Genomic DNA, 12,858 nt, shown 5'->3' with positions numbered 1-12,858 from the left:
GTTGGCCTTCCCCAGCACGGGACTCGAAGGGGATCCGGCCCGCAAAGAGGCCCTCATGGAGGAAGAACGAAAGCAGTGGCAGGAAGACCGCCGGGCTATGCAGGAGCAGATGGAGATCATGCAACGCGTAATGGGTGAGATGGCCACGACCCTAGATGCGCTGAAGTTGCAACCTCCAGCCGGTGCTCCCCCAGACGGGGCGCCGGTAGTTCCGCCCGCAACCCCTGCCCCCCCGGCCCGTCGGGACCTGAAAGTCACGTATGACGGGTCGGGAGACCAGTTGACCTTTTTTATGGTCCAAGTAGACATTTTTATGCGGGAACAAGGCCGAACCTTCGTTTCTGAGGAGTCCCGGGTGCAGTACGTGGCTTCCTTACTGCAAGGGGAGGCGGCTGCCTGGATGGTGTTGCAGTATGAACTCCGCTCGCCGGTGCTGCGAACCCTGGACGAGTTCATGGTAGCACTCCGAAACCGTTTTGAGGACCCGACTCTGGGTGAGCGGGCTAAAGCCTCCCTGATGCAACTGCGCCAAGGGACTAAGTCGGTGGCGCAGTATGCAAGTGAGTTCCAGTCACTGGCTAGCCGAATTCTGGACTGGAGTGAAGCTACCTTGGTACAATGTTTCAGGGAGGGTCTCAACCCAGACCTCCAACATTGGGCCTTCATGCAAGGGAACCCCCCGGATGTGGAAGGTTGGGTTCGCCATGCTGCTGACATCGAGAATCGCAAACAACTCCTGAATTTGTCCAAGCAACGGCTTGGGCGAGACCCCAGGCCCCGAGGTGACCGTGGCCGGGAACTCCGGCAAGGGGGTGGCGGGGGTCTCTCGGCCGCGGAACGCCGCAAGCGGTTCGAGGCCGGCGTCTGCCTGATCTGCGGGGGAAAGGGTCACTTTGCATCGCAATGCCCCTCTCGCTCAGGCCGTCCGACCCCCCCCCGCCAAACCCAGGCCGAGCCGACGAAACCGGCCGCCGACAGCCAGCCTCGCCGCAGAAGTGGACCACTGAGCCGGCGCTCCGGCGCACCCTCCGCTCTCCACGCGCGCCCCCAGGATGGGGCATCCGACTCTACGGTCCCATCGGGGTCCCGGATTACAAATACCGTCTTTGATTCGGACGGCTCCCCGGAAGCCACCACCCCGTCCCCCTCTTCCAGCGAGGAGGAAGAGTGGGAACAGCCGGCAAAAAACGCCGTCGGTCTGCTGTAGAGGGGGCTCCGCAGCAGACCGTCCCTATCGTTGTGCAAGGAGCTCCACCGATGGTAAGCGCCCAAGAGGACAATGTATTTGTGCGTGTTCATCTGTCCCTACCCAAAGGGGGTCCCCCGTTAGAGGTCCTCGCGTTGGTCGACTCGGGGTGTGCCCGCACCATGATAAATGAGGAAACTGCCAAGAAGTTGGGTGTCCGGCGCAAGCGGCTTCCGGGACCCCTCCGTTTTTCCCAAATGGACGGGAGTGACTTTAAACGGGGCCCTGTGACCCACAGAACTGCAGCCGTGATTATGTCCGTGGGGGAACATTGGGAACGGTTGTATTTCACCATCGCCCCTATTGTAACCCCTGTGGTGTTAGGGATGAACTGGTTAAGGGGACACAATCCCTCCATTGATTGGGTTAAACGGGTGCTTTCCTTCCCCGAAAACCCCTGTGGGTTGCATGACAAGGAACGGGTACTCAGAACTCCAGCCGCCGCACTGGTAGGGTCCCCCGCCCCAGTCTCTCCTCAATTACCCTCTGAGTACTCGCAGTTTACTGATGTTTTCGATGTTAGAGAGTGCGACGAACTGCCTCCCCACAGAGAAACGGACTGTGCCATCGAGATTGTAGGGGAAGGCAAACTGTCTAAGGGAAAGGTTTACCCCATGAGCCCTAGTGAAAAGACTGTATTGCGAGACTATCTGGATGTCAATCTGGCGAGGGGTTTTATACGCCCCTCCAAGGCTCCTTATTCAGCCCCAGCTTTCTTTGTAAAGAAAAAGACGGGAGATTTAAGACTGTGTATTGACTTTCGCAGACTGAACGCAGTCACCCAGTCTAATGCTTACCCCCTCCCTCTTATTCCTGACCTTCTAGCACAATTAAAGGAGGGCCGAATCTTCACCAAACTGGACTTGGTAGAAGCCTACCACCGCATTCGCATCAAAGAAGGAGACGAACCCAAAACGGCCTTTTCCAGTTGTTTTGGGATGTTTGAGTACCTGGTCATGCCGTTCGGACTTTCGGGGGCTCCGAGTGTCTTTATGCAATTAATTAATGAAGTTTTGCATGATTTACTGTTTCGGGGGGTGGTGGTATTTCTCGATGACATTCTTATTTACTCTGAGACCATGGAAGAACATGTGCGCCTAGTGCGAGAAGTGCTCCAGCGGCTGCGGGAGCACAAACTGTATGCTAAGGTGTCCAAGTGTGAATTCCACCAACCTTCTATTACATTTCTGGGGTATGTGATTTCCCACCAAGGGTTGGAAATGGACCCCGCCAAGGTCCAGGCGGTGCGGGACTGGGAAACCCCCACTACCCGCCGCCAACTTCAACAGTTTTTGGGGTTTGCCAACTTTTACCGGAATTTCATTCCCAACTTTGCCCAAGTTGCGCTTCCCCTCACTGCCCTGTTGCGTACCAAGGACAGGGGGGCTAGCGCCGCACTCCCCTCAGCCCGTCTGCAATGGTCTCCCCAGTGCCAGCAAGCTTTTGAACGTTTAAAGCTACTTTTTTCATCCGAACCCGTTTTGGCTCACCCGGATTGCACCAAGCCCTTCGTGGTGCAGGTGGATGCCTCGGATGTAGCCATGGGCGGGGCCCTATTGCAGAGGGATGAGGGGGGACGGTTGAGGCCATGCGCCTACTTCTCCAAGAAGTTTTCCCAGTCCGAAATCAACTGGGCCATTTGGGAGAAGGAGGCAGCAGCGGTCAAACATGCCCTTACCATATGGAGACACTTCTTGGAGGGGGCCGAGCTGCCGTTCGAAGTGTGCACAGATCACAAGAATCTTGAGGCTCTCAAGGGAGCTAGAAAACTCAATGCCAAACAAATTCGGTGGGCCCAATTTTTTGCAAAATTCCGGTTCACCCTCAAACATGTCCCTGGCAAAGAAAATGCCCTAGCTGATGCTTTGTCACGACTTCCCCAGTATCGCAACGATTTCGATCGCCCCGTCGACTCCCTGTTCACTCCCGAACAGCGAGGGGAAGTCCCTGGCTTGGCCGTCACCACCCGATCCCAAGCCCGCCAACCGGAGACCCCCCCTACGCTCAAAGGTATCCCGGAAGCATTCCAACAGCGACTCCGGGACGCCTCCTTACAGGAGGAGGAGCACCATCTCCTCCCCACTGGCTTGGAACGAACCAACACTTGGTGGGTGCAAGGGGGGAAACTATATGTCCCATCTTCCCTTCGCAAAGAAGTATTGGGACTTGTACATGGGGCCAGGCTAGCGGGTCATTTTGGTTTCATAAAAACGCTTCACCTGGTTCGAAGGCAATTCTGGTGGCCCGGTATGAGATCTGATGTAGAGTTGTATGTGCGCAGCTGCCCCACCTGCGCCACAGCCAAGAAACGGATGGGAAAACCCCCGGGGCTTCTCAAACCGCTTGAGAACCCCTCCCGTCCCTGGGAAGTCATCGCCATGGATTTTATCACCGACCTACCTCCAAGTCGGGGGAAAACGGTTCTCTGGGTTATCACAGACCTCTTTTCCAAACAGGTTCATTTCGTTCCATGTGCAGGTCTTCCTTCAGCCCAGGGCTTAGCTAAACTGTTCATCACGCACGTCCTCAGGCTACACTCGATCCCGAGGAAGGTCCTCTCCGACCGGGGGGTCCAGTTTGTTGCCAAATTCTGGCGGGCTTTCCTAAAGTTAATGGGAGTGGAGGAACAGGGCCTTTCTTCCGCCTATCACCCCCAAACGGATGGTCAAACGGAACGAGTAAATGCGGTAGTAGAATGTTATTTGCGTTGCTATGTAAATTTCCACCAGGACGACTGGGTCGACCTGCTGCCATTTGCCGAATATGCGTACAACAATGCGCCTCATTCCTCTACCGGCTTTAGTCCCTTCCAAGTTATATACGGGACGGATTTTGGCCCTTTCGGTTCTGCCCCCGTCTCGCCAGAGCTCCAGTCTACCCCTGATCTCCAGGAGTGGATTCAGGTGGTTAAATCCACCTGGCCATGGTTGCTCAAAAATCTGGAAAGGGCAAAAAGCAAGTACAAGGAACAAGCAGACAAACACCGGTCTCCGGGATGGGAACTCAAGGTGGGGGAGCAAGTCTATCTGTCCACCAAAAACCTCCGCTCTCTTCGCCCCTGCAAAAAACTGAGCGACCGTTATGTAGGACCTTTCCCCATTACCAGAGTAATCAACGAGGTTACCGTGGAACTGAGTCTCCCTAAGACTCTCAAGGGAGTTCATCCAGTCTTCCATATAAGCCTCCTCAAACCTTATGTAGCAGCTCCCCAGTTCCACCCCCCTCCCGCTCATGAGATTCCTACCGTAGTAGGAGGGGATACCCATTTGGAAATATCCAAGGTTTTAGATTCCAAATGGAAGAAAGGGAAACTGTTTTACTTTGTTCGCTGGAAAAACCTTGGCTCCGCTCATGACGAATGGGTGGCCGCACCCCACATGGCAGCTCCTCGCTTGGTCCGAGAATTCCACCTCGCTTATCCCGATAAGCCTCGTCCTCTCGGAGGGGGGCCTTAAGGGGGGCAGAATGTGAGGGTCTCTGTCTTTGTGTCTCTGCTTTCCATCACCTGCGGTGTTATCAGTGAACTCGTAAAAGCAGTTCACACCTTCTGGTCTCAGGCGCCAGGCCTGATGGCCCATGTATCTTCCCCCCCGCTGTTCTTCCTGCCAGTACTCCCTCAGGCCGGTGCGGCCTTGGAAGTGTGATAGCCGCACCAGACTTCCTGGGATCCGTCTGATGTTTTGTATTATGCCAAGCTTGTAACTTCCCATAACAATAAGTGTGAACCCCAGTGCCCCAGTGCCCTGGAGTCAATATATTCTGTAAACCCGTATAGCCCCTCACTTGCAACTTTCTACCTGTGCCTGTCTCATCTCCTGAAGGCTTCAATAAATCTATTGTTTCTGTATCAACGTCTGAGCAACTGATTTGGAGAAGCAAACTCAGAGAGGGGGATCTCTCACAGCTGTCTTCCAGGATCTGGCCATTGTCTCCTGCATTCATTTATTTATGTACTTCATATATACCCCACTTTTCACCCCAATTGGAACCCAATGTGGCTGATGTAATTCTCCATTGTATGCTCACAAAAGGTCTGTGGAGGAGGCTGGACTGAGTGTGAGTGACAGGCCCAAGGTCTCCCCAGTGAGCTTCCGTGGCAGAGTGGGGATTGAAAACTGCTTCTCCCATATCCTAGTCTGCCGCTCTAAACCACCACCCCGGCTCCATAAATGGACACAGGGTACATCACAACTCTTGTATTCCTTGGAGGTCGCCCATCCCTATACTAACCAGGGCTGACCCCACTTAGCTTCCTCCAGGCAACTGACCCCCCCCCCCGAGAATTAAAGCTCATCTCCAGTCTACAGAGACCAGTTCCCCTGGAGAAAATGGCTGCTTTGGAGTGTGGACTTTATGGCATTGCACCCCACTTTCCTCCCCAGGCTCCATCCCCAAACCTCCAGGAGTTTCCCAACCTGGATCTGGCAGATGTTAATCAGGTAAATCAATGACCTGGAGTTGGGGTTAAACAGTGAAGTAGCCATGTTTTCAGATGACACCAAATTATTTAGGGTGGTTAAAACAAATTCGAACTGTGAAGAGCTCCAGAAGGATCTCTGCATACTGGAAGAATGGGCATTAAAATGGCAAATGAGATTCAATGTAAGTGTAAAGTGATGCATACTGGGGCAAAAAATCCCAACTTCACATATACACTGATGGGATCTGTGCTGGCAGCGACAGACCAAGAAAGGGATCTTGGGGTGGTAGTGGATAGCTCAATGAAGATGTCAACCCAGAGTGCGGCTGCTGTAAAAAAGGCAAATTCCATGGTGGCCATAATTAGATGAGGAATAGAGAATAAAACTGCTGATATCATACTGCCCTTGTACAAATCTAAGTTAGACTACACTTGGAATACTGTGTACAGTTCTGGTCACCACACCTAAAAAAGGATATGACAGAGCTTGAGAAGGTGAAGAAAAGAGCAACCAAAATGATTAGGGGACTAGAGCAACTGTCCTATGGGGAGCGGTTAAGACGCTTAGGGCTGTTTAGCTTGGAAAGAAGGCGGCTGAGGGGAGACATGATAGAGGTCTATAAAATTATGCATGGTTTGGAGAGAGTGGACAGGGAGAAGCTTTTCTCCCTCTCTCATAATACTAGAACACAGGGTCATCTGCTAAAGCTGGAGGGCGAGAGATTCAAAACAGATAAAAGGAAGTATTTTTTCACCCAACGCATAGTTAAATTGTGGAACTCCCTGCCCTAGGATGTGGTGATGGCTGCCAGCTTGGAGGGCTTTAAGAGGGGAGTGGACATGTTCATGGAGGAGAGGGGTATTCATGGCTGTTAGTTAGAATAGATATTAGTCGTGCTGCATACCTATTCTCTCTAGTATCAGAGGAGCATGCCTATTATTTTGGGTGCGGTGGAACACAGGCAGGATGGTGCTGCTGCACTTTTTAGTGGCTTTCTAGAGGCACCTGGTCGGCCCCTGTGTGAACAGACTGCTGGACTTGATGGGCCTTGGTCTGATCCAGCAGGGCCTGTCTTATGTAGATATAATCCAGGAGACGTAATTCCAGATGTAATTCCGGGAGATCGCCAGGCCCCAGCTGGAGGTCGGGGACCCCCTCTCCATTCATTGCGACTGCCAAGAAAGGGGTCCTGGAGGGAGAGGGTGGGCAACCTCCCCCCGCCCCCCGATTACATTTGCAAGGCGTCAGCGCGCCTTGACCCACGCGTGGGTCGCGACTCGCCTGTGCCGCCCCATTTGCTGCAAGGCGCTCACACATCCAATGCCTGCAAAACCCCATTGAGATGCATCCTCACCCGCTCTCCAGAAGCCGGCAAGAAAAGAAGTGGTCCGCGTTTCCGGGGTAGATGGCAGGAACGGTCTCCCCTGGTTTTGCTACCTTCCCCTCTAACCCCACCCCAATAAAAGTTTCCAAACTCAAGCAATACCTGGGCGCACCTGCCGCTCCAGCAGCCGCTCCTACCCAAGGAGGAGGAGGGAAACTGACCACAAATCTAGCAGGCAGGAAAGGGAGGGCAACATCTGGGGGCGTCCCCGGCCAGCTCTCCGCCCCTTCCCCCCAGCAGGGAAACGCCTATAGAGACAAAGTTGCGCAAAGGTTTCCGCTCCCTCCTGAAAGAAGCACAACCTTGCGCAGGGGGCCGGTTTCCTCGCAGGGTTGCCAACCTCCCGGTGGTGGCTGCAGATCTCCTGGGATTGCAACTTCTCTCCAGGCGACAAAGATCTGTTCCCCTGGAGAAAACGGGCGCTTTGGAAAGTAGTCTCCCTTACATTATCACCTCTTGAAGTCTCTCTCTCCCCCCCCCCGCAAATCCTGCCATGCCCAGACTCCACATCCCACACCCAATCTCCAGGAATTTCCCAACCTGGAGCTGGCAACCCTAGCAGGCGCCCCCCCCCAATCCCCTGGGGTGGATCCAACTCTGAAAACTACTCCAAGGCATCCCATCCAGATACTAACCAGGGCCAACCTTTCTTCGTTTCCGAGATCTGATGAGATCCGGCTAGCCAGTGTTAACCACAGGTGGGGGCATTTCTGTCTCTTAAGAGACTTTTGGGGACAGCTTCCATATGGGTCGGTAATACTACATCTTCCCAGTCCTGCCCGCATCAGAATTTTCTCCTGGTGGCCAGTCTTCCTCCTCCACCAGGAAGGGGGTTGACGTTTGGGGGTGGGGGCAGACTTGGTAATTGAGATATCAATATATTGCTTTAATGGTATATCTGTGTGTCAAGTACTTGTTTAATAAACCTGGGGGTGCCCCCCCCCAATGTGGTTGATAGATTAATGCAAAACACACCATACACTAATGCCAGTGCAGTCTATACCAGGTGCAAACTATTTGAGCAGTTCAGTCTCCTGCCAAAAGAGTTGCAGCTACAACAACTGCTAAATGGACTTCATAAAGTATAAAACAAAAGTAGATCAGATTCACTATGTGTAAACGCTGATGAGGCAGAACAGAAGTGGCAACTACCTTGATTGTAATTGGAAGGCAATGTTCAGGAAAATACCCAGTATCAACAACAGAAAGACAATTGGTACAACCGAGTAGAGGTAACATCACATCAATTAAAATGACAGGAATCAGCACAGCCAAACGGAGACAACAAAACATCAATTAGAGCAGCAGAAGCAGGTACGCTTCATCGGGAGTACTTTAAACCGTTTCATCCAGGTAGACTTCATCATTGGTATCTGAAGAAGTGAGCTGTGGCTCACGAAAGCTCATACCCTACCAGAAAATATTTTTGTTAGTCTTTAAGGTGCTACTGGACTCTTGCCCTTTTCTACTTCATCAGCCTGTTAGCTTGATAACATCTTGTTGCTAAAAATTAAATCACATTGCCACTGATTTCATATACATACATAACATAGTGTACCAGTTCTAACAAGTAAGGTAAAGTGAAGAAGTATCTTACCAGTACATACGTTTGCGTATAAGCAGTACTCCTGAGTGTCAAAAGAGTTGCAGCAGCACTGGATGAAGCAACAGCGAGAGCGATCATCCTTTCTTTGTGAATGGTGGCCAGCATTAGATTTATAATAAATGTCAGGCCCTGCCTTTCTTGCCAATGGAAACCTCAAGAAGCTTGTTATTCTCCTCTGCTCCATTTTAATGTCACACCAACCCTGCGAGTTAGGTCATGCTGAGAATATGTGTCTGGCACAAGGTCACCCAGCAAACCCCACTAGTGTTCAAGGCGTTGTGTTGGGACACAAACCCCAAAAGACGCTCTCAAGCTGCCTATACCCGGGACCTCACTCCTCTATTGGTTCGCAGAGAGGTTGAAATTTATAAAAGCAGCTGTACAATGACAGCAAGGATCCCCCTATGAGCAGAAGGTAAATGCTGGGAAACCTCTGGTATTGTAGGAACATGCTAGGCAGGGTTGGGTCCATTACACTGCAAAGCATGTCACGAAAGGGACAATTTTTAACCTATATATCATAGTATTTTGTCCTCCTCCCCCACAGATTTTTTAAAAATGCACCCAATGGGACCTCCAAGCCAGGGTGTAAACCTGGAAAAATGTGCAACGGCCACCTAGGAGAAGGGTACAAAGGAAACGATAAAGCCTTCTTCTGGGCATGGAGTAGGGGTCACTGTGTGTGGGGGGGGGAGGTAATTGTCAATTTCCGGCATTGTGCAGGGGATTGGACTAAATGACTCTGGAGGTTCCTTCCAGCCCTATGGTTTTCTGATACAGCTTGCTTTCCACAGACAATTGTTTCTCGCCCCTACTTTGCTGAATCAGTGGACGAGAGAGGAGGGAACATCAGGTAGGCAAGACGGTGTAAGGGAAGGTGGGGAGTGAGAGATGCTGTCCCTTCTTTGGCACTCTCCTCATTTGTCAAGGAAAAATTACATCTCCCTCCAGTCTGTATCCCTCATGAATTGTGGCTGATCTCAGAGTGCAGATGTTTATATGCTCTGTAATGGAGTATCATCCCACCCATGGCGAAAACATTACTTTCCGAATACGCATGTGGAAACCAAGAGTCTCTTTATCTGGAGAGCCGCTGCCGGTCTGAGTAGACAATACTGACTTTGATGGACCAAGGGTCTGATTCAGTAGAAGGCAGCTTCATGTGTATCTGATCTGAAGCAATGTATTAATCACTGAAGCAAAGTGCTGTCAAGTTGCAGCCAACCTATGGTGAGTCTGTAGGGTTTTCAAGCAAGTGATATTCAGACGTGTTTTGTCTCTGGGTAGCAACCCTGGAGTTCCCTGGTGGCCTCCCATCCTAGTACTAACCAGAGCCAATCCTGCTTAGCTTCCAAGATCTGATGAGAGCAAGTTAGCTTGGGCAATCCAGGTCAAAACATACTTCTGCTTATATTCTCTCTAATAGCTATGCTCTGTCAAGTAATTAGCCCTCTGATTGACGACAGGTCAAAGTTTATTTATTCTAGGTGTCAACTTAAAACCTTGTGTCCCAGACAAAGATCAATGTTTTAAGATTTTTTTTTAAAAAAAATTGAAAGCAGTCTGAACACTTTTTAAATGATCAAATGTCAAACAATCACAATGATAAAAAAAAGTATTTGCACGTTAATGAACTTAAAAAATAAAAGGTATACATGTTACTCTTATACTATCTTAAATTTTTTAAAATAATAAATTTCAAGATTCTCATCAAAGCACTTTCAGAAAAGATAAGATCTCACCACAACCCAGATCTCAGAAATTCAGGGGGTTTAGGATGTATGTCCAATTTTGTAATCTCATGTAACTATTAAAACTATTTAATTCATCTCCTCTGAATGAGCATTGAATGTCATTTTTCCAAGAATAATTGTTTCAAACTATGTTTTACTTATTGTAAGATTTAGTATGGGCATAAGGCCAATTATTCACCAACTATCTGTTTCTTAAGGGTGGAACAGTGAAAACATTGCTGAAATGATAAAAAGCAAATTCTCAGGTCTATTGTTCAAGAACCTATTCCATTAACAAAACTGAGACCATGCAATTGTGTTCTTTGCTCTCCAAAATGGGAACAGTTTTAAACTGGTGACTCTAACAGAAATCTCACCACACTGGATTCCCTACCTGGTACAATGGTGCTGAGTAGTTCTACGTCCAGGTTAACGTGCGACTTCTTCCAACACCAGCAGAAAAAGGAGATGCAAACAAAAAGGCAGCCCTAAAATGAAGGCCTGAAATCAAAGACTAGAGTTGCAACTCAATTAACTTTGGGCTTAAGTTGCTATAAGTGCATTGCATAGGCAACGCGACACAGTTTAAGAAATTTGATGAATTAGATTATTTGGGGCCATAATGGCACTTCCTGCCTTTTGAGTTGTTGCTGGACTCAAAAAGATCCAGTGTTTGCAATTTTTAAAAGTTAAACAATTTCACTTTGACTACAACTACTTTTTTCCTAATATGTACATTTGATTCAGCTTTTACCAGATAAATAACTATTCTATTCAAATTTATTTCTTTAAACTAGAAACTTCCAATTGCTAATTTCTACTTCACTTTAGAATTCTGATCTGTTGTACCTGCCTTTTATACTTAAGTGTCATATCTAGCAATTTCATATTCTTCACTGTAATTTTTCAAGGTGATGTATCTTTATTGTTTTGAGAAACTATTTGGAAGTTAATTCTCATTGGTAACATAATGATGGCATGACTTAAACATTATTGAGAACTGTTGTGCTGATTCTTTGGTGGATCTTAAATTACTGTTGAAACTTCCCCCACACTCCAGGTATGCTATTTCTCAGATGCAGCTTTTCCCTGATGGGACACTCCACACATTTATAAAGTTTCTTCAAAGTGGACACTACATGTTTCTTAAGATTGACTCTGTTAGCATGGGTCTCTACACATTCAAGTCTTTTATATGGATTTCTTCCTTAGGTGAATGCTTTTATTATAAGTAAGGCTTCTGCAGTGTTTGAAGCTCTTTCCACATTCAGGATATTAAGAAGAAGAGTTCGTTTTTATATACCGACTTTCTCTACCACTTATCAAACCAGCTTATGATCACCTTCCCTTCCCCACAACAGACACCCTGTAAGATAGGTGGTGCTGAGAGTGTGTGACTAGCCCAAGGTCACCCAGCTGGCTTCATGTGTAGAAGTGGGGAAACCAACCCAGTTCACCAGATTAGCCTTCACCGCTCATATGGAGGAGTGGGAAATCAAACCCGGTTCTCCAGATCAGAGTCCACCACTCCAAATCACCTCTCTTAGCCATGCTGGCTAACCACTACACCACACTATATGATTTCTCCCCAATGTGGACTTTCTGATGTACAACAAGATATCCACGATTACGGAAACATTTTAGACACTCCAAGCACTGATAGGGTTTCCCTCTTATATGGGTTCTTTGATGACTTGTAAGGCTTGACCTCACACGGAATCTCTTCCCACATTCCAAGCAGGTATAAGGCTTCTCCCCTGTGTGAATTCTTCGGTGTAGACGAAGGTGTGAGGCCTGCCTGAAGCTCTTTCCACACTCTAGGCATTTATACGGCTTCTCTCCTGTGTGGGTTCTTTCATGTGCCTTTAGACTCATGCTGTGGCTGAAGGTCCTTCCACACTCTGAGCACTTGTGTGGCTTCTCCCCAGTGTGTATTCTGTGATGGCTGGTTAAGGACTGGCCCAATGTGAAGCTCTTTCCACACTCTGTGCATACATATGGTTTCTCCCCTGTGTGGATCCTTTGATGTGTATTGAGATGTGATCTCTGGCTGAAGCACTTTCTACACTCAGCACATTTATATGGTTTCTCCTGTGTGTGCATTCTTTGATGGGAAGTGAAAGATGTGCTCCATCGGAAGCTCTTCTCACACACTGAGCATTTGTATCTTTTTTCCTCTGTGTGGATTCTCTGATGAGAAGCAAGGCCAGTGCTGTAACTAAAACTCTTTCCGCACTTCAGGCATTTATACGGTTTCTCTCCTGTGTGGATTCTTTGATGACAAGAGAGAACTGTGCTCCATCGGAAGCTCTTATCACACACTGAGCATTTGTATCTTTTTTCCCCTGTGTGGATTCTCTGATGAGAAGAAAGGCCACCGCGGTTTCTAAAACTCTTTCCGCACTCCAGGCATTTATACGGTTTCTCTCCTGTGTGAATTCTGTGATGGGAAATAAAGCCCCCACCAC

General features: G+C 49.0%; 1 protein-coding gene across 1 annotated transcript in view; it reads right to left on the bottom strand.

Moving 5' to 3' along the window:
- LOC130482103 (zinc finger protein 431-like) overlaps positions 1–12,858 on the bottom strand; it is a 35,628-nt gene that overhangs the window by 1,415 nt on the left and 21,355 nt on the right. The window contains exon 6 of the mRNA XM_056854953.1: positions 11,970–12,832. Coding sequence (XP_056710931.1) covers positions 11,970–12,832 — 863 coding nt within the window. The remainder of the gene's footprint in view (positions 1–11,969; positions 12,833–12,858) is intronic.

Source organism: Euleptes europaea, chromosome 1 (genome assembly GCF_029931775.1).
Source record: "Euleptes europaea isolate rEulEur1 chromosome 1, rEulEur1.hap1, whole genome shotgun sequence".
In the NCBI taxonomy this organism is placed as follows: Eukaryota; Metazoa; Chordata; class Lepidosauria; order Squamata; family Sphaerodactylidae; genus Euleptes; species Euleptes europaea.
Note: the sequence above shows the minus strand (reverse complement) of the source record. Positions and strands in the feature narration are given on the sequence as shown.